The sequence below is a fragment of the Coccidioides posadasii genome, chromosome 4 (assembly GCF_018416015.2).
Source record: "Coccidioides posadasii str. Silveira chromosome 4, complete sequence".
NCBI classification, from domain to species: domain Eukaryota; kingdom Fungi; phylum Ascomycota; class Eurotiomycetes; order Onygenales; family Onygenaceae; genus Coccidioides; species Coccidioides posadasii.
Window position 1 is genome coordinate 2,947,725 of NC_089410.1, and position 17,109 is coordinate 2,964,833.

Consider the following 17,109-nt stretch of genomic DNA (forward strand, 5'->3'; position numbering starts at 1 on the left):
CCGAACGCAATCCAAGCAAGAATTATTGGCTCTTTGCCTGTGACTGATCTAGGTGTGTTAATATCATCATCTTGATCCTATGATCTGTTGTACTTCTGTGAATACTTCTGCGGTTCTGCGCACTTTATCATATCAATGCCAAAGATCTGCAGAATGGGTGGACTGTCCGGGTTGCAACGCCATTGTGAATTCAGTAATTGGGATGGTCTTGCCTATTATCCAAGCTAATGAACTGCCCCTGGTTCCATATTAGATCTATAATATGCGTGAAGCTCATATCGCGCGACTGTCAAGTACATAGCAGTTTGCCAGGACCAACTGCCTGGTCGCGACCAACAACCCCCTTAAAAATGGCTTCTTCCGATGCCTCGCCGGATTGCCCAGCTATCGCCGGCATTGTACCCCAGACGTCATCCCAGCCTATGGCGGAGCATACAGGGGGAAATCTCCTTGGCGATGAGACAGATATAAAGACGTCTGCCAACACGGAAACTACCAACGGGCATTCGCCGGCTTCGCTCGCCGAAGGAAAGCAGAAACCTGAAGGCCCAGGTACAACTGAGTCGCAAAATGAAACCTCAAATCTTGATGACGGACAGGAGGACTGTCCTGGGTCTCCCGATCCGCAGCAGGAGGAGCCTGCTAACGGGACTTCCCTCGGACAGAAGCGCTCCAGATCTGGCTCCATAAAACATTCATCATCATCACCACCACCTGTGGAGCTTCCTGTCGGGCCCCGTGAGACGCCGCTTGATAAGGTATTATTGGAGCAGTACCTTCACCGTGAATGGCTACATTCCACACTTGCTGCTGGCAGAACCCGACACCAGGATATCTTACAGGAAAAACGAGCAGAGCGCGACTTCTACCTGCAGATACAACATGAGCGCCAAATGAACCCAGGCGCTATATTTGGAATGGGCTATGAAGGTTTTGGCAACGCCAGAACCGATCTCAAATCGCAGCATCCACAACTGCTCTACCCATCGAATAGAAGGAAGCCCGGAGGCCGAAAATCTCGGGATACACGGATTTCCCGACAGGAGATGGACAAACAAGCAGATCAACCCGAAAACTTGGTCCCCATACGGTTGGATATTGATTGGGATAAGGTGAAAATTCGAGATACTTTTACATGGAACCTACATGACCGCGTTACGCCACCTGATGTCTTCGCGGAAAAGCTCGTCGAAGATTTTGGCCTCCCGCTAGAATCCTGCGGCCCACTTGTCCGGCAAATCACCCAAAGCATCCAAGATCAATTGACGGAATATCACCCCCATATATTTATCGAAGAGGAACCATTAGATCCCCACCTCCCGTACTTTGCCTACAAAAACGACGAAATGCGCATTCTGATCAAGTTGAATATCACTATTGGACAACATACTCTAGTGGACCAATTTGAATGGGATATCAACGACCCCTATAACTCACCTGAAGTTTTTGCAGTTCAAATGGCGACGGACCTAGCCCTTCCGGGGGAGTTTGCGACCGCAATTGCCCATTCCATTCGAGAGCAAGCCCAGCTCTTCACTCGAAGCTTATACATCGTATCCCATCCGTTTGATGGTCGCCCCATAGAGGATCCTGTCCTCAAAGGTGCATTCCAGGCTTCTCCACTTCAATCCACATTCCGTTCTATCCAGCAGGCCAAGGAATTTACGCCCGTCCTCTGGGAACTCAACGAGGCTGGCCTTGAAAGGACTGAAGGATCTATCTCCCGTGAACAGCGACTGCAAAAACGTTCTGTTAATCGTCGTGGTGGGCCAGCTCTTCCTGATCTAAAAGACCGGCTGCGCACAATTCGAACGATGATCGTGTCCTCCGTCATACCTGGATCTGCGGCTTCCGTCGAAGAGAGTCGACTTTTCAAACGATCTGGCACTGGTCGAAGCCGGCGTGCAACTACTGGACAACGTGATGGTCTGGAGGATTCCGATGAGTCTGACAGCGATGAATCGTCTGGGGCCTCGCCGGCCATGTCGCATTTAACCCAAGGAACTGCACGGACCCGCGGTATGCGGACAGCGTCCGCAATCGCTCAGTCGGCGATGCGCAGCCACCTTGGTCGTTCTGCAACTCCCGAAACTTCCTCTCTTCACGAAACCAGAACGTCTGCAAGAAGGCGAGACTATCGCGAAGAGAGTTCCGAGGCTCCAGAGAAACTGATCGTTAGACTTAGGATCAGTTCTCACAAACTACGACAACTGATGAAGGACCTGAAGACAAGGCAAAAAGGGTATCCAGGTTCGCCAGCTCCAGCAGGTGCAACAACTCCCGTTCGAAACGCATTTCCCACCCCTCGCGGCTCCATGGGCCCGCCAGCCGCCCAGCCTGCAACCACTCCGAAACGCCCGACGCCATCCCAACTGAACGGGGTCGTCGATGCTCCTCATCCTCCTCAACCTGGTGTTCCTGGTGTATGATACTCCAATTTGCCCGTCCCTCAAAAAAAACAAAAAAAAAATTTTCGCCAATGTAACTAACAACTCGCAGCCTCCCCCTCCGTCTTGGCTCGTCCGTGGCCTGAACAATCTAAAACGCAGCTATCCTCGCGACTCGTTCGAAGGCACAATGCGCTACACTGCCGTCGACCCCCAGACCAGCTTACCCATCCCCAACGCTGCAACGACACACCCGGGACAAAAGCTGATCTACAAATACTTCCCACGAATCCGATGCCACGATTGTCCCGGGAAGCTATACACTCCCGGTCCAGCGTTGACGGTGGACAATTTCGAGGTACATCTTAAGAACAGGCAACATAAGGAGAGGGTTGAGGAGCGACACGCGCGCCTGGCGAAGCAAGCTGGAATTGCGGGTTGTTCTGCTGCGGAGATTACGGGTGAGCTTGTTTCTAGGTAGAAAGGTGTGTTGAGAAGAGTGGGAAACTGGGAGGGCACACGGCAGTTAGTGTTTTCTTCTTCTTCTTCGTCTTCTTCTGATCCTTCATGTCCTTCTTAACATATGTACAGTACTGCATACATACCCCGCTGTAGTAGTTCAGAGAACGAATATGCCGTGTTTCCCGATAAAGTACAAATTCATCCTCGGATACGGGGAAGGGTATCTACCTTTTTATTTTATTTTTATTTATTTATTTATTTATTTACGTTTTCTGATGGTCGAGCTCATCGGGAACTGAATGGGTGGTAAATTAATCATAGGCATAATTTAAGGAAAAGCGAATACATTTGGCATGGAACAAAAAAGCAAGGGAGAAATGGCTTCTGCTGATTCAATCCAAAACATCGCTAATAGCCAACATGTGTATCTGTCGCGGGTTGGGGGGGAATAAGGCTCATCATCTCCAGTTTATCTCATTCAAGACGTCAATAGCATAAACACAAAAGGGAGGCCTAGTTTGGAATGGAAGGATCAACTAATCTAATTTTACAGGAACTTCTTGGGCATATTTGCACGGCGTTTCTTGTAGAAAACATATGCTCCGGCAAGGGAGAGTTGAAGCGCTACTACCAGGAAGATGAAGAAGCCCATGCGAGGAGCAGATGAAAGTATACCTAGTCATTTTTCGTCAGCACTTGCTTGTTTTTCGCATTGGTTTCTTTTTGTTCCTTTCTTTCTTTCTTTCTAGTTTTTGGTTTCCGTTGGGGGTCGGGTTTTAAAAACTTACGATGGGAGGAATCGTGCAGATTCTCGAGTAGACCCGAGTGCGAGTGTCGCAAAGCTTCTTCCAATTTAGTGAAATGGCGCTGATAGTCCTTGCCCGCGAGGTCCTTTTGGACGCGTTCGATCATTCTCTCGAGCCTCATGACCCTCTGGTCCACGCTGCTGACCTGATCGCGATTAGCGGAGTTGCGGGCGAGTTCTTGGTTGCGTTCGTCGAACTTCTTGGAGAGCAGGGCGAGGTCGTTCAGGAGCCTTTCAGTCGAGGTGCTTAAAGTGTGGAGGCGATCTTGGATATTTTTGATCTGGGTCTGAACTCCCGAGAGGCCGTCCGGGGAGGCCTGCTGGTTTGTGTTACTTCTTTGAACAGGCGGCTGCTGGGCTTGATGGCTTCGCTGGTTCTGAGAGGCGCCGCTGTCGCTGCCTGGTCGTGGAACCGACAAGGCGAACTTGAAGACTTCGAAGGAGTCGGGATAATCCGTGGACGAAGCTGTGATTCCAAACGTGTTGCCCACGGGAAGGAAGACCTAAGAAAAAAAAAAAGGACTAGATGAATACACTTATCTTCGGCAGAAGGGCAAGCGATAACCAACCTTTTTGGTATGGAAACAGCTTCTTTTATCAATTAGAACCTCGAATGAAAACATAGTCTGCTTGATAGTAATTTGCGATGGTCTTCCAAGGTTACGGTAAAAGTACTCGCAGTGGCCGAATGCCAGGCTGTCGACGTTCCGGTGAGTTCTGTAGTCGGTAGTACCATCGTTCAAAAAGCCACGCACCATGCCTCTCTTCAAAGTACGTTAGGCAATCGTGAAACCAATACAATTTTTTTTTGGTCGAAGGATGCCGTGTACTTACGCCTTGTGAGCTATCGATGGTGATGGCCAACCCGTCAAAGCGAGAAACGCTGTAGATATCTTGCGACCCGACATCAACCTGGCCGTTTTTAACATACCAAAGCTGGATATTTCCACCCGGACCATCCTCGCCATTGACTCTGAATTCAAAGTCGACCGTCCACTCTGATTGAGAAACACTGGATGTAGATGTTAATGCAGTACAAAGGAGGTTTGCTACGGGACACTCACGGATCAAGTGTCCACATGGCGCCTCGTTTCCGGCCTGGATATGGAGGCGTCATAATTATTCTATCGGACATCTATGGCCCATTAATGCCTTTTCGCTTCTTGGCCCAGGTTCTAGGTGATGCGGGAGACGACTTACTATCTCCGGGGTGAAGCCATCTCCAGAGAGTTGCCATCCCGGCAACGAGGACATGTCCGCCGAGATACTATAAAAGTTATTAGATTGGCGCGTCCCCAAAAGAGACTGGAATCCCATACCGATTTCCATTGCCAAAGCTTGTTCTTTCAACCAGGGTATCAGCAGAGGATAGTGCAAACAGGGACGAAGACAGGGCCAGGATGCGGCCAATGCTGGATGATAGAATCATCTTTAATGATAATAGGATGAGGCGCTATCGGTTTCCCCCCTCCGAAAAAGAAAAGCAAGAAGCGAAGTCTTCCTGATAGCGGGAGCAATGAAACACCGCGTCCAAAAGGGTTGAAATGTTTATGCTGATAATCTTAATAACAGCCGAAAAACAGTATGATCATTATAGGTCTTAAAAAAGCCTTTGGTAAAAGAATGATTGCAAAAACAGAGGGCTTCCGGTGAATTCTGCCTGCACTTGCTCAAGCTCAAACAGTGAGTGTGTTTTAGATATTCCAAGCAAGAAGTATGTTGATAACCAGTAATCCTTCCGGCTCCTGGCTTTGGGGAAAATTGCCCAAAAGCACAAGGGACAATTAATCACAATAAATGGACAAAATAAATTTAAAGCTGAAAAAAGAATAAAACAAAACAAAAAGACAGACTCCTTTCCCTCTCTTGTTGCTCTGTGTGCCTGTCCGCTGGGCTTCCGTCTGATATTCAACCGGCCAGTTTGTCCTCACGCAGCGCCGCAGCCACAAGCAAACAGGCCAAACACCCCAGCCTGTGGCTGCATAATCACGTGGCAGCCAAGCAATTCAGCCGTATTGGAGCTGTTATGTTGCCCGTACGGTAATTTACAGGTCCTTCTCTGGCGAATTTATTTGGCGAGATAAAGCTGCAAACACGCAGCGGGAAGCAGAAGAACCTCGAGGAGTCGTCGTTGTCGTCGTGGTCTCTCCGCTGCTGGATCGTCCGTTGTCTATCCTGCCAGCTTAGTATAGGTGATGACGGTCATGCCCAATGGCTGAATTCTTCCCGTCGTTGACCCAATGCGCCCTTGTGGCAGCAGCATTCAAGGTCCTCCTTTTCCCAGCATAGTAGGTGGAAGTTATATTCTCAACCTCCTCTTTTTTTTTTCTTCTTTTTTTTTTTTTTTTTTTTTTTTTGTTCCAGCGCGCTGACTTAACACCATGTTATTAGCAAGTCTACGGATTTCGAAGTCCACCGCAATTGGCTTGCTATCACGCATTCTCTGCCTGTGCAGGATTGGTACTATGAGGTAAGGGTTTCCACTTCCTATTGTTCAATGTCAGTGCAAGGATGGCGCTGATGAACGAGTAGAAAACTTCAGAATGGACACTCGATTATCCGCCATTCTTCGCGGGCCTCGAGTGGCTATTGTCGAAAGTGGCATTCTTTGTTGACCCTGCAATGCTGCAATTGGGAAATCTCAACTATGATTCCTGGCAGACGATATACTTCCAGCGGTCATCCGTTATTTTCCTAGAGTTGATGCTGGTTTACGCATTAAATCGGTACGTTTGTTTCTCTCTTTCTATATACATATTTTGTTTTTACGCTCGATGGACACAGCTGAGTTTACTGACTTGGCGCCTTGGTAAGATATATCAAGTCCGTGCCTGCTCCCAGCAAGCATTTGGCCCACGCGGCCAGTCTTTCTATTCTCCTTTCGCCAGGCTTGTTGATTATTGATCACATCCACTTTCAGTACAATGGATTCCTGTATGGGATCTTGATATTATCAATTGTCCTGGCCCGCAAGCAGTCCACACTCCTTTATGGCGGAGTCACTTTTGCAATCTTGCTATGCCTGAAGCATATATACCTTTACCTCTCCCTGGCATATTTTGTGTATCTCCTTCGAGCATACTGTCTCGATCCAAAATCCGTCTTCCGTCCACGGTTTGGCAACATCATCAAGCTAGGGATTGGAATTACTAGCGTGTTTGCTGCTGCGTTTGGTCCGTTTGTGTACTGGGGGCAGTTAAACCAGATCAAGGAGAGGCTATTTCCGTTCTCAAGAGGGCTATGCCATGCGTACTGGGCGCCGAACATTTGGGCAATGTATTCATTTGTGGACAGAGTCCTTATCCCAGGTACACACTTGACTCTCCATACTTCTACCCTGTTACCTCCTTATGCTGATAAATCCCCATAAAACAGTCGCCCCTCGCCTTGGACTTCCTATGAAAGCGGATGCACTCACAAGTGTGACGCGAGGTCTCGTTGGTGACACTTCGTTTGCCATCCTGCCCGAAGTGAAGAAAGAGCACACATTCGCTTTAACTCTTTTCTTCCAACTGGTAAGATATCGAAAAACCTCGCCGCCCCCAAACAAAAAAGAAAAAAAGATTTTCCTTCCCACTCCCACAAATGAAACCAAGCTCACAAAAGGAAACACACACAGCTCCCACTCCTGAAACTCTGGCTCCAGCCCAACTGGGACAACTTCGTCGGCTCCATCACCCTCTGCGCCTACGCCGCCTTCCTCTTCGGCTGGCACGTCCACGAAAAGGCCATCCTTCTCATCATCCTGCCCTTCAGCCTCCTAGCCCTCAAAGATCTCCGCTATCTCGGCGCCTTCCGCCCGCTCGCCGTAGCAGGGCACGTCTCCCTGTTCCCGCTCCTCTTCACGGCGGCAGAGTTCCCCGTGAAGACGGTGTACACCGTCCTCTGGCTCGTGCTGTTTCTGTTTACGTTTGAGCGGCTGGCTCCCGTGCCGGCGCGGCCGAGGGTGTTCTTGCTGGATCGGTTTTCGTTGCTGTATGACACGGTGTCGATCCCGTTGATCGTGTACTGCTCGCTGGTGCACGGGTGGCTGTTTGGGGGCAGGATGGAGTTTCTGCCGTTGATGTTTACGAGTTCGTATGCGGCGCTTGGGGTGATGGGTAGTTGGGTTGGGTTTATGGTGGTTTACTTTACGTCTTAGGAGCATTCATTGTAGTATCTCAATCGCCCCTTCTTTGTGCAGGCAAACAGTTGACTGCGGCCTATTACCAGGAAAAGATAATACAACCACGCCATATATGGTATAATCTGAAATCTCATTCAGCGTCCAGTGCCCATCGTGAAGTTGGCGACTATTAAAAGATTACTGAAGGGACATATATAAAAGAGGTATATAGCGCTCCGAGCTCATCGTACGCTCGTATACCTCCATTCAGAAGCCTAAGATGTGTCTATCTACCAGGTACTTGCCATTGCATATCTCTAGATATAGACGTCCTGGTAAAAAGGGGGCCTCCCTTGAGGAGCTTGGGAAAGATGGTAAGGTTCATTGGGCATGGTAGCTCTGTTTGGAAACACTGCTTAAACATGAATTTTTGGATATGTAGTAGCTTCTGGTGGTAATGGATTCTAAGAAAAAAGCTGCTTTTGCATGGCGCAAACCAAACAAGAAGGCCGTAACGCACTCCTGCCAAACGCGAAGGAAGCTGCAGCGAAGTGAATATCCTTTGGATCATGAGAAGAACTAGAGATTGGGCGCGGGGGGGGTATTGATGACGCCAAAGGATGCCTATTCAGGGTTGAGAGGCGGCCTGTTGCCCGCTCCACCTCATACGAACCGCATAGGTTTCGAGTGGCATGGGAAAGTCAGGTCCCTAGTAGGGGGAGGGGGCAAAATGGAAGAAGTGAAGATGGCGCCGACCTTGACTGATGGCTATGACTGGTTGTGTTAGTGGAAAGAGAGACTAATATGAGCCTTTCGGATTCCGACGTCGAGGAGGAAGCTTGCTAGATAGAGAGGAAGAGTGGTGGGGGTTGCTCGGGCCGCCCGGGGGAGGGGGAGAGAAGGGGGTGGTGGAAGAAGGCATCAATCTGATGTGATGGTGTAGATGCTTGGGTAAATTAATGAAAAAAGCAGAAATAAAGGTCTTCAGCGTGAATCGCCGCTCGATTCCGAGCAGAACGAGTACTCATACGTTGGGGGTTGTGTGCGTGGGCGGGATGGCAGGGGGAGGTTGACGGTGCAGCGGGACGAGGGCAGAGATGGAGGCGTCTTTTTTGTTCTCCTTCAACGACCAAACGAGCAGCGCAGCCGGGCGAAGGAACGAACCTGAGCGCAGATCGGCTTGGGCTGGCGTCTTGGCAAGGAATTGTCCCCCCCATTCTGGTACTCTGCTGAGCCACCACTGGAAGCACAAAAAAATAAGGAAGAAGAAGAAGAAAAACAAAAAAGAGAGCTGTTCTCTTTATCAAGCTTGTGATGATTTTGGGGGTTGAAAAAAAAAAAAAAAATAAAAATAAAAATAAAAAACAATAAAAAGAGTTGACTGGAAATTTTGTGTTTTCAGCTCCGAGTAACTTACAGCCTTTCCCGCGCGGCACACTAGACACCTTTATGTACCCGCCATTACCATACATACAGCCAAAGCTTAATCGATACGTCACCGTGCCCCGGTCCACCGCGTCGAAAACTCGTCGAAGGCCGCAGAAAGTCGTTGCTCGGGACCAAAAAAGGGGGGGAGGAACTGTGTGTCTGGGGATGTTCTCAGCGCCGGGACGGGAACAGCAATTACACAGAGAGATCTCGTCTGCAGTTCGAGCTCCGCGAGCCAGCTAACTAAGTTAACCATGGATGTATGTATGTTTTTCCCCCGTACGGAAGTACTCTGTAGTTTGAACCAGGGCCGTGATCGTGAATCTGGATAACCCGGCGGTCACCCGTTCAGCGGCTTCACCGCGCCGGAGTAGACGATATGTATTTATGTGCTCTCGCGTGCCTATATATATATATATATATTGGGGTTGGGGAAGATGTACCCGCCCATACGTTGATACCGCCGCCCTTCCGGCGGCTCCCACCCACGCAAGTCGCTGGCCCCGGCCCTATTCCCCATCAGGAACCAAAACCACCCCCCATTCCCGATTAGTGCAGCGGCCCTCCTCGTCCTCCCCTACTTCCACCCAAATGGTTTTCTCCTCCCTCCTCCTCTTCCCCGTCACCCACGCATCAACCTCCATCCATCCTCCTCGCTGCCTACCACCTCTCCGCCGCCGTCTTCCTCGACTCACCGTTCGCTTTTCTCCCCGTCGTGTCTCTCTCCCCGGCTGGCCTTGCTTACCCTTTTTATTTATTTATTTATTTATTTTTTGGAGGCTTCCGCTCGAACAGCTACGCGTGATGAGGTTTCCACCAGGTGAGCAGCCTTGCCCTTCGACGCCGCTTCTTGCAGAGCTATCAGAACAACGCGTCTTTCCATCCACAAAAAACATTTATAGACCAGGGAATCTAGAAGAAAAGGAACCCAATTAAAAAAAAAAAAAAGGAAAAGAAAGAAAGGGGGGAAAAAAAAAATTTCCATCTGGGACTTCCGTGCTGACTACCACATTCAACCCAGGCTGAGTTAGCTCTCTTCGTGTCCAAGACTTCGCGGAGCCTCACGGGCGAACCTAGCCCCCGGCGTCTTATCTTTTTGCTCAACCTACTCACACGCGGTCCGATCCCGTTCGCGTTCCGCGAAAATCGTCAAGATGGTACGGAACAACACCCCCCATACCTGCCGCCATATCACCGCTGACACTGGCGCCGCTCCGCTCTTCTAGGTGTTATTCAAGCGCAAACCCGTTCAGTATCTCCCGAAGCCGACCATTGAAGATGACAGCTCGGAGGTATGCGACTAGACCGGTTTGAGGGGGGAAGAACTTCTTTTTGCACTTGGTTGCTGATACCGCTCGAATCTCACTAGGTTTGGGTCATTCCCGAGACAGATGAGGTTTTCACGAGCTACGAGCCGTTTTTGCAGAGGTAAGAGGCCGCTGCTGTTGTCGCCATATTCCCAAACCTTTGTGCGTTCAAGGAAGGAGCAGAAAAAAAGGGCTAACCTCTCGCCAGAATGAATTTCTACAAGCAGGTATGGAGCTCTCCCCCGGTTTCTTCTTTTTGCTCCGTTGTTGCTCCGCGACCCGTCTGCCTTTGGTCCTGTCGGGGTTTTGGGGGTGTTGATGCTGGTTACAATGGCTGTGGGCAATTCGAATAACCTCAGTTATCCTGTATAGAAGCGGTTTATATGCGAGATCACCGGTCACTCATCCCTTACCTTTTTCGAGGCCTTGAGAAGCGAAGTATGTCGTACCAGATTGACAGCAAGCTTCTGGGAAAACAGCATTGACTGTGATGTATAGGCTGAGGGTTCCAGAGAAGTGGATAACGCCTTTCCCGAGGCCCTGAAGGAGCCGGTGCTGCGCAAGGTCCAATTCTCCATCGTGTCAAGAATAGATAGTCTTGGTAAGAGAGCACCCTGAAGTTGAAAAAAAAAAAAAAAAAACACCGGAGGCAGTTTACTGATATTTGCTACGCAGTGGATCAGCTTTACGAGGTACCCCTTTCCAGAGCAGAGCCGAATTTAAAAACAACCGTCGAGCTTACATTTTTCAAGGATTTTAAGCAGGACTTCTATCCCGGCGAACGAGTCACCGTGTTACTTACAAATGGCTCTCGGCTACAGGGGGTGGTTCGCGAGAAGGCAAGATTCCCAGAAATCTGTCGATCAGATGGGACCTTAGAACGGAGGGCGTCATCCCGGTACCTGGTGAAACTTACCAACCGTCAAAACGAAGAAGCATTGGTGGATGACGAACATCTGGCGCGTGATCGGAAAATATTCACAAAACAGATGTTGAGGTCGTTCATCAAGAATACAGTGTCGAGAGAGTCCTGGAACGGTGCGCCCTGGCTGGTCAAGCCGCACATTGCTGAATACTACCATATCGATACCGAGGTTCCTCAGCATCTTCAATACGGGAATAAAGCGGGAAAGAAGGCTAAGGTGTCGGCAGATAAGCAGGAAGACGAAAAGTTATTTGGATTCTTTGCCTCGCAACGCCCGCAGTTGAAGCCATCCACGAAAGGTCAGAAGGCGAAAACCCCCCAGGAGCTTGAAAAGGCAAAGGAGGAACAGTACGAAGCCTATAGACGATCATTAAACGGCAACCCATCGTTTAGACTGCCAAAGAACGATAAACACAGGCCACCACCTCCCTCTGAAGCACCGGTGGCCCTTCTTCCAGAATTTTCAGTCATCATTAACAACAAGTTACCGCCCTCCCCACCACCGCCTCCGCCGGCCCCGATCAAATATCCTATCGAGGATCTCGACATACCGCCAACCGACGGCGCCCGGCGCCCAAGATTACGCTTCTTGACCAATGACGAAACTGCCGAGAAACTCGACCTAGGCCTCAAAATGGAATCTGTCGGGCCCCTTCTCGAAACTTGGAACACGTTGAACGTATATTGTGAAGTGTTCCAGCTTGACTCGTTCACCTTTGATGACTTTCTCGAGGCAATGCGCTTTTCCTCCGATGATATCAACTGTGAACTCTTCACGGAGATCCATTGCGCCGTGCTGAAAATACTTGTTAACTCCGAAAAAGATCAGGAAGGTGCTATTCAAATATCTTTACCTGCGGCCCCGGAAGAAGACTCCGAGGAGGAGTCGGAGGAATCTGAACCTGAGCCCGAGCCTGAGCCCGAACCGGTGCCGACTCGAAGAACAACAAGAAGTAGTCTGGCACGGGTTGAGATCAACAATACGAAGCCTCCACCACGCAGTCGTTCCACCACCGCTGATATTAAAGTCCACCGGGCTGCCGAGATGTTTACGGAGTACGGGTGGATCGACCGTCTGCGGAAGCGCGATTTCAAGAATGGCGGATGGGAGCTTGTGATGATCGGTCTCCTATACCGACTGTCGAGTCGGCCAAGGTTGCAGAAGATTTGCGATGAAATTCTCTCTCATCTCGCACCCCTGGATGCCGAACCGACACGAGAGACCGCCCAGGAGCAATATTCTACCCTCAACATAAACCTACGTATACAGGCGCTACAGATCATCTGCATGCTCACTCTTGAAACAAAAGCTATCAAGAATTACCTTGAAGAGTGTAGCAACCAAATGACCGAGTTCCGGAAAGAGAAGATTGAGCTGCAGCGCGCTCGAAAAGCTACGTGAGTACTCACCTGAAGCCCCCCCATGTGTGAAACGTTTACTCGGAGATGATCGATGTTAATATGTCCACAGCCTCGAAGAGCTACGGAAGCTACATGAAGAACGGAAAGAACTTGAGCCGGAGCGCCCTCCTTCTCCCGCTCCGGAGCCAGAGGAGATTGCCGAATCGAAGGTACCCGGAACCGAAGAAGAATCGGAGGCCACTAGCGAGTCAGACGAGGAAGAAGAATCCTATATTGGTCGCTCTCTACGTGGAGGGGCTGATAGGGAGCTCGAACGCAAGCGAAGACAGGAAGAGGAACGGCTGCGTAAGGAACTGGCTGCCAAGCTACCGAAGGGAACGAAACAATACCAACGCGTGCTTAAAAAGATTGAAGACCTTAAGGCCAAGGTCAAGGCGTATGAGGCGGACATAGCCGTCCTTGATAACGACCTGCGCGAGGCGGATTGTCCCAGGACCCGCGTCCTTGGAAAAGATCGGTTTTGGAATCGCTACTATTGGTTTGAACGAAACGGAATGCCTTACGAGGGCCTTCCCAATAGCTCGACGGCGTCTGCAGGTTACGCCAATGGAAGAATATGGGTGCAAGGTCCCGACGAGATCGAGCGTGAAGGGTTCATCGATCTTCCCGACGAATTGAACCGATCATATTTCAAAGAGTTTGGTATGACTGTTGCGGAGCGTAAAAGGGCCGAAGAAGGGCCCACGAGCATGCTCAATGCCCAGGAATGGGGATATTACGAAGACCCAGACGAGCTGGACCAGCTTATCAATTGGCTCGATAGTCGAGGAGTCCGCGAGATTAAATTGCGCAAAGAGCTCCAGCTTCACAGGGATAACATCGCCAAGTACATGAAGAACCGGAAGGAGCATCTGTCGCAGCATGCATCCAAGGTGGAATTGGAGGAGGAGCCTCCGACGAGGATGTCCACGCGGACGAAGACGTACACCGATTACAGCAACTTCCATTGCCTGAAGTGGAAAAATTCGACGGCTCTACGGGATAACGGTCATCTGCACATTGAACCAGAACGCCCTACGAAAAGAGCGAAAAAATCGGTGGACAACGCTAGAGAGCTGAAGATGCTGAATCGCCAAGGCAAGCCGCTGGCCAGACAGGGTACGCGGTACAATTTCTAGGCGCCGCCGGCTTCTACCAGCGGGGTATTCACAAATAATAAAAAAAAGAAAAGAAAACTAACGATTTGATGACATCCTTTTTTTTTTTTTTTTTTTCCCCTTTTTTTTTCCTGGTATATTTCTAGATCGGGTTGACCGTTTGGCCAGCCAACCCGGTATCCCAGGACACCTTTTTTTGTCATTGATCATTGGCCTGCGCATGCGGTTTGGAATCGAAGTACCCCGCTCAGCATTTTTTTTTTTTTTTTTTTTCTTTTTTTTTTTTGGGGGGGGGGGAGGGGGCGGCAAGAATGGGTAGCTGTTTTGACCCAGTGTTCAAATACCTTGGGCGGAGTGAGTTGAAGAAGCCCAATCAATTATTGGGATATATTGATTTCGGTGTTGTTTTTTTTTTAAATAGAGATGCAGTTGGCGCTGTTCTTTTTTTGTAATTTTTGCCCCTTTTTTTTTGCCTCACATACGCGAGCGAACTGATATGCATATTGGGGGGAGTTTCTGGCATCTTCGGCGAGCGTGTGTGCGTGTGTCTGTATCCCACCGGCTCTGATCAAAGAAGGGGGGGGGGGGTGTTATTATATTTTGGAAGAAAACAGATAGAATTAGTGGGGGCCATCGTCACTACATGGTTTATTATTTTGATTTCTAGTATACCAGTTGGAGCAGCACAAACAAACAAGCCAGTTCTATGATCATCCTTCGATTCCGCTCTCTCTCTTTTTCTCTCTCATTTTCTCTCTCTTTCTCTCTCTCTCTCTGCGATTGATTTCGATCTCGGCCTGCAGGGATGTCACGTGGCGGCTTCTCCGGCAAAATCGCGTCGGCTTTTCGGCGCCGGAAGCCAAACCGTAGCCGGCCACCAGCCAATCAGCGTGCGCGTAGTAGGCAAAATTCGGAGAAATTACGATGACTAATCCTGACGAAATGCGGGCAGGGGTCACGTGGCACAGCCCTTTTAGCGCCCTTTCCTCTTTTCTTTTCCCCGCGACGAGCCGCACCAAAAAATCCCGCCCCCTTCGCTCTGGGTTGTTTGTGTGGGCTGCTTTTTCCAAAGCCAGCCAGCGCCAGAACAATACACCAAAACGAAAAAAAAAAAAAGAAAAAGGAGAGAGAGATATCAACAACGAAAGCATACACGTCACACCCTTCCTTTCTTTCTTGAATTTCCGGTGCATGTCAGGCGTCCTCCCCGTCCCGGACAATGCGGACCATCTGCCCTCATCGCCCTCTCCTTCACATCTCCCAATCGCCACTGCCCGGCCACTCTGCGATTTTCAGACGGAAAGCATTTCCCGAGGCCCGATGATCATGTCGCACACGAGCCAGATGGCACCTGCGACAGCAACATCACCATCACCACCACCACCACCGCCGCCACCATCATCATCATCACCGCCGCGGCCGCGGCCGGTGTCAGATACCGACCAGCATGCTGCTGTGCGCGCTGCTGCTGCTACCAGTGCTACCACTACCACTGCTGAGGGAGCGCAGCCAGGAATGAGAAAACGCGGCGGAGCGGGTGCGAAAGAGGTGGATAAGCGGAGCTTGGATTATTTGCTTCGTAGCGGGTTGGCTGGGGGTTTGGCCGGATGTGCGGTAAGTAGATTCCTCTGTGTAGTCCATAGGTCCTTGCTTTCCTTTTTTTGTCTTTTTTTCTTTGAAGTTCTCTATGTTCTACGACTCCGAGATATTCCGTTAAGATCTTCATCGACGGCTTTTTTGCTAATTAATGTTTTAATTTTTTTTTTTTTCTGTGTTTAGGCCAAAACGGTGGTCGGCCCTCTCGACAGAGTCAAGATCCTGTTCCAGACTTCGAATCCACAGTTTGCCAAATATTCCACAAGCTGGTTCGGTGTTGTGTCGGCTATGAAATCAATCAATCAGCATGAAGGCGTCCGCGGATTGTTCAAAGGGCACTCCGCCACACTTCTGCGGATATTCCCCTACGCCGCTATCAAATTCTTAGCCTACGAACAGATCCGTGCCGTCATAATTCCCACCAAACAAAATGAAACTCCCTTCCGCCGGCTGATAAGCGGCAGCCTGGCAGGCATTTCGTCAGTTTTTTGCACATATCCATTAGAGCTTATTCGAGTACGGCTGGCGTTTGAAACGAAGCATAATTCTAGATCGTCCTTGAGGAAAATTTGTTCGCAGATTTACCATGAAAACGGCGGAGCCGCGACTTCCGCGTCCTCTTCTTCAGTTACCACGGCCGCCGCGGTGGAGGGATCCAGATCCGGCCCTGCAGCCGTCGCTTCGGCCGTCAAGCGCGCTGCGCCGCTGGGGGGCCTGTCGAACTTCTACCGCGGCTTCTCGCCAACCCTCGTCGGCATGTTCCCTTACGCGGGCATGTCCTTCCTCACCCACGACACGATCGGCGACTGGCTCCGCTCCCCGAGCCTAGCGCCCTACACCACCATCCCGGATTCAGAACGGTTCACCCGCTCCGGCCAGGAACAGCCTCGCTCCCACCGCGCCCAGCTCAAGGCCTCCGCCGAACTGTTCTCCGGAGCTCTGTCCGGCCTGGTCTCCCAGACTTCGTCGTACCCGCTGGAAGTCATCCGGCGGAGAATGCAGGTCGCGGGGGCCGTGGGAGACGGACACCGGATGAGTATCTTGGAGACCGCTGGAGTGGTGTGGATGGAGAAAGGGTTTAGGGGGTTCTTCGTGGGGTTGACTATTGGGTATATGAAGGTTATACCGATGGTGGCGACCAGCTTTTTCGTGTATGAGAGGGGGAAGTGGTGGTTGGGTATTTGATGACGTGGGCATGCATGGTTCTGTGTTTGCCATGTTTCCTTTTTTTTTCTTTTTTTTTTTTTAATGGCGGGGGCTTTCTTGTCTTTTGCGCATTCGTTTTTAGATTGTTTGGTGGGTGCCTTTTGCTTTTTCTGAATAATGTTGGGACCTTTGAAAGGTTCGATGGCGTTTTTTTTTGTTTGGCATGCGTTGATACTCACTCATCAGCCATTTTGGACGGCTCCCTTTTTTGGGCTGTCCGTATTGATACACAGGCAGCGTTTCGTGCTTTGACTCTCTTTTTTCAGTGCACATATACACTGTGATACAATTATATACATGGATATAGAGCAGCATATATATTGAACAAAGTATAGTACATACAGTTTACCTGAGGCATTCCTGTGTGCT

General features: G+C 50.0%; 5 protein-coding genes across 5 annotated transcripts; 4 read left to right on the forward strand and 1 right to left on the reverse strand.

Annotated features, from left to right (window-relative positions):
* The first annotated feature begins 288 nt into the window (after positions 1-288).
* SNF5 (SWI/SNF chromatin-remodeling complex subunit) lies at positions 289-3,035 on the forward strand. Its single transcript, XM_066125650.1, has 2 exons — positions 289-2,423; positions 2,500-3,035. Exons 1-2 carry the CDS (start codon positions 351-353, stop codon positions 2,866-2,868), a joined length of 2,442 nt encoding a protein of 813 aa, XP_065981734.1. The 5' UTR covers positions 289-350; the 3' UTR covers positions 2,869-3,035.
* A 160-nt stretch (positions 3,036-3,195) lies between these two features.
* On the reverse strand, positions 3,196-5,529 carry D8B26_007822 (uncharacterized protein). Its single transcript, XM_003067309.2, has 7 exons — positions 4,974-5,529; positions 4,855-4,921; positions 4,719-4,789; positions 4,489-4,666; positions 4,224-4,418; positions 3,638-4,157; positions 3,196-3,524 (listed from the first exon to the last, which is right to left on the reverse strand). Exons 1-7 carry the CDS (start codon positions 5,081-5,083, stop codon positions 3,397-3,399), a joined length of 1,269 nt encoding a protein of 422 aa, XP_003067355.2. The 5' UTR covers positions 5,084-5,529; the 3' UTR covers positions 3,196-3,396.
* A 222-nt stretch (positions 5,530-5,751) lies between these two features.
* ALG8 (glycosyl transferase) lies at positions 5,752-7,889 on the forward strand. Its single transcript, XM_066125651.1, has 5 exons — positions 5,752-6,124; positions 6,187-6,380; positions 6,469-6,962; positions 7,030-7,169; positions 7,301-7,889. Exons 2-5 carry the CDS (start codon positions 6,277-6,279, stop codon positions 7,793-7,795), a joined length of 1,233 nt encoding a protein of 410 aa, XP_065981735.1. The 5' UTR covers positions 5,752-6,124; positions 6,187-6,276; the 3' UTR covers positions 7,796-7,889.
* Positions 7,890-10,735: 2,846 nt separating this feature from the next.
* Positions 10,736-13,959, forward strand: D8B26_007824 (uncharacterized protein; the record flags this gene model as incomplete). The annotated part of the gene is made up of 4 exons (XM_003067311.2): positions 10,736-10,932; positions 10,993-11,095; positions 11,170-12,817; positions 12,891-13,959. Exons 3-4 carry the CDS (start codon positions 11,484-11,486, stop codon positions 13,957-13,959), a joined length of 2,403 nt encoding a protein of 800 aa, XP_003067357.2. The 5' UTR covers positions 10,736-10,932; positions 10,993-11,095; positions 11,170-11,483.
* A 1,299-nt stretch (positions 13,960-15,258) lies between these two features.
* D8B26_007825 (uncharacterized protein) lies at positions 15,259-16,776 on the forward strand (the record flags this gene model as incomplete). Its single annotated transcript, XM_003067312.2, has 2 exons — positions 15,259-15,552; positions 15,718-16,776. The coding sequence occupies 2 exons, from the start codon at positions 15,259-15,261 to the stop codon at positions 16,717-16,719; spliced, it is 1,296 nt and encodes a 431-aa protein (XP_003067358.2). The 3' UTR covers positions 16,720-16,776.
* Between the last annotated feature and the right edge of the window lie 333 nt (positions 16,777-17,109).

Coding starts and splice junctions, on each gene's coding strand:
- SNF5 (XM_066125650.1), top strand. CDS start 351: ATGGCTTCTTCCGATGCCTCGCCGGATTGCCCAGCTATCGCCGGCATT. Junction 2,424..2,499: donor CTCAACCTGGTGTTCCTGGT/GTATGATACTCC, acceptor AACAACTCGCAG/CCTCCCCCTCCGTCTTGGCT.
- D8B26_007822 (XM_003067309.2), bottom strand. CDS start 5,083: ATGATTCTATCATCCAGCATTGGCCGCATCCTGGCCCTGTCTTCGTCC. Junction 4,419..4,488: donor CCATCGATAGCTCACAAGGC/GTAAGTACACGG, acceptor CGTACTTTGAAG/AGAGGCATGGTGCGTGGCTT. Junction 3,525..3,637: donor TCTGCACGATTCCTCCCATC/GTAAGTTTTTAA, acceptor AAAAATGACTAG/GTATACTTTCATCTGCTCCT.
- ALG8 (XM_066125651.1), top strand. CDS start 6,277: ATGCTGCAATTGGGAAATCTCAACTATGATTCCTGGCAGACGATATAC. Junction 6,963..7,029: donor GGACAGAGTCCTTATCCCAG/GTACACACTTGA, acceptor CCCATAAAACAG/TCGCCCCTCGCCTTGGACTT. Junction 7,170..7,300: donor TAACTCTTTTCTTCCAACTG/GTAAGATATCGA, acceptor CTCTGGCTCCAG/CCCAACTGGGACAACTTCGT.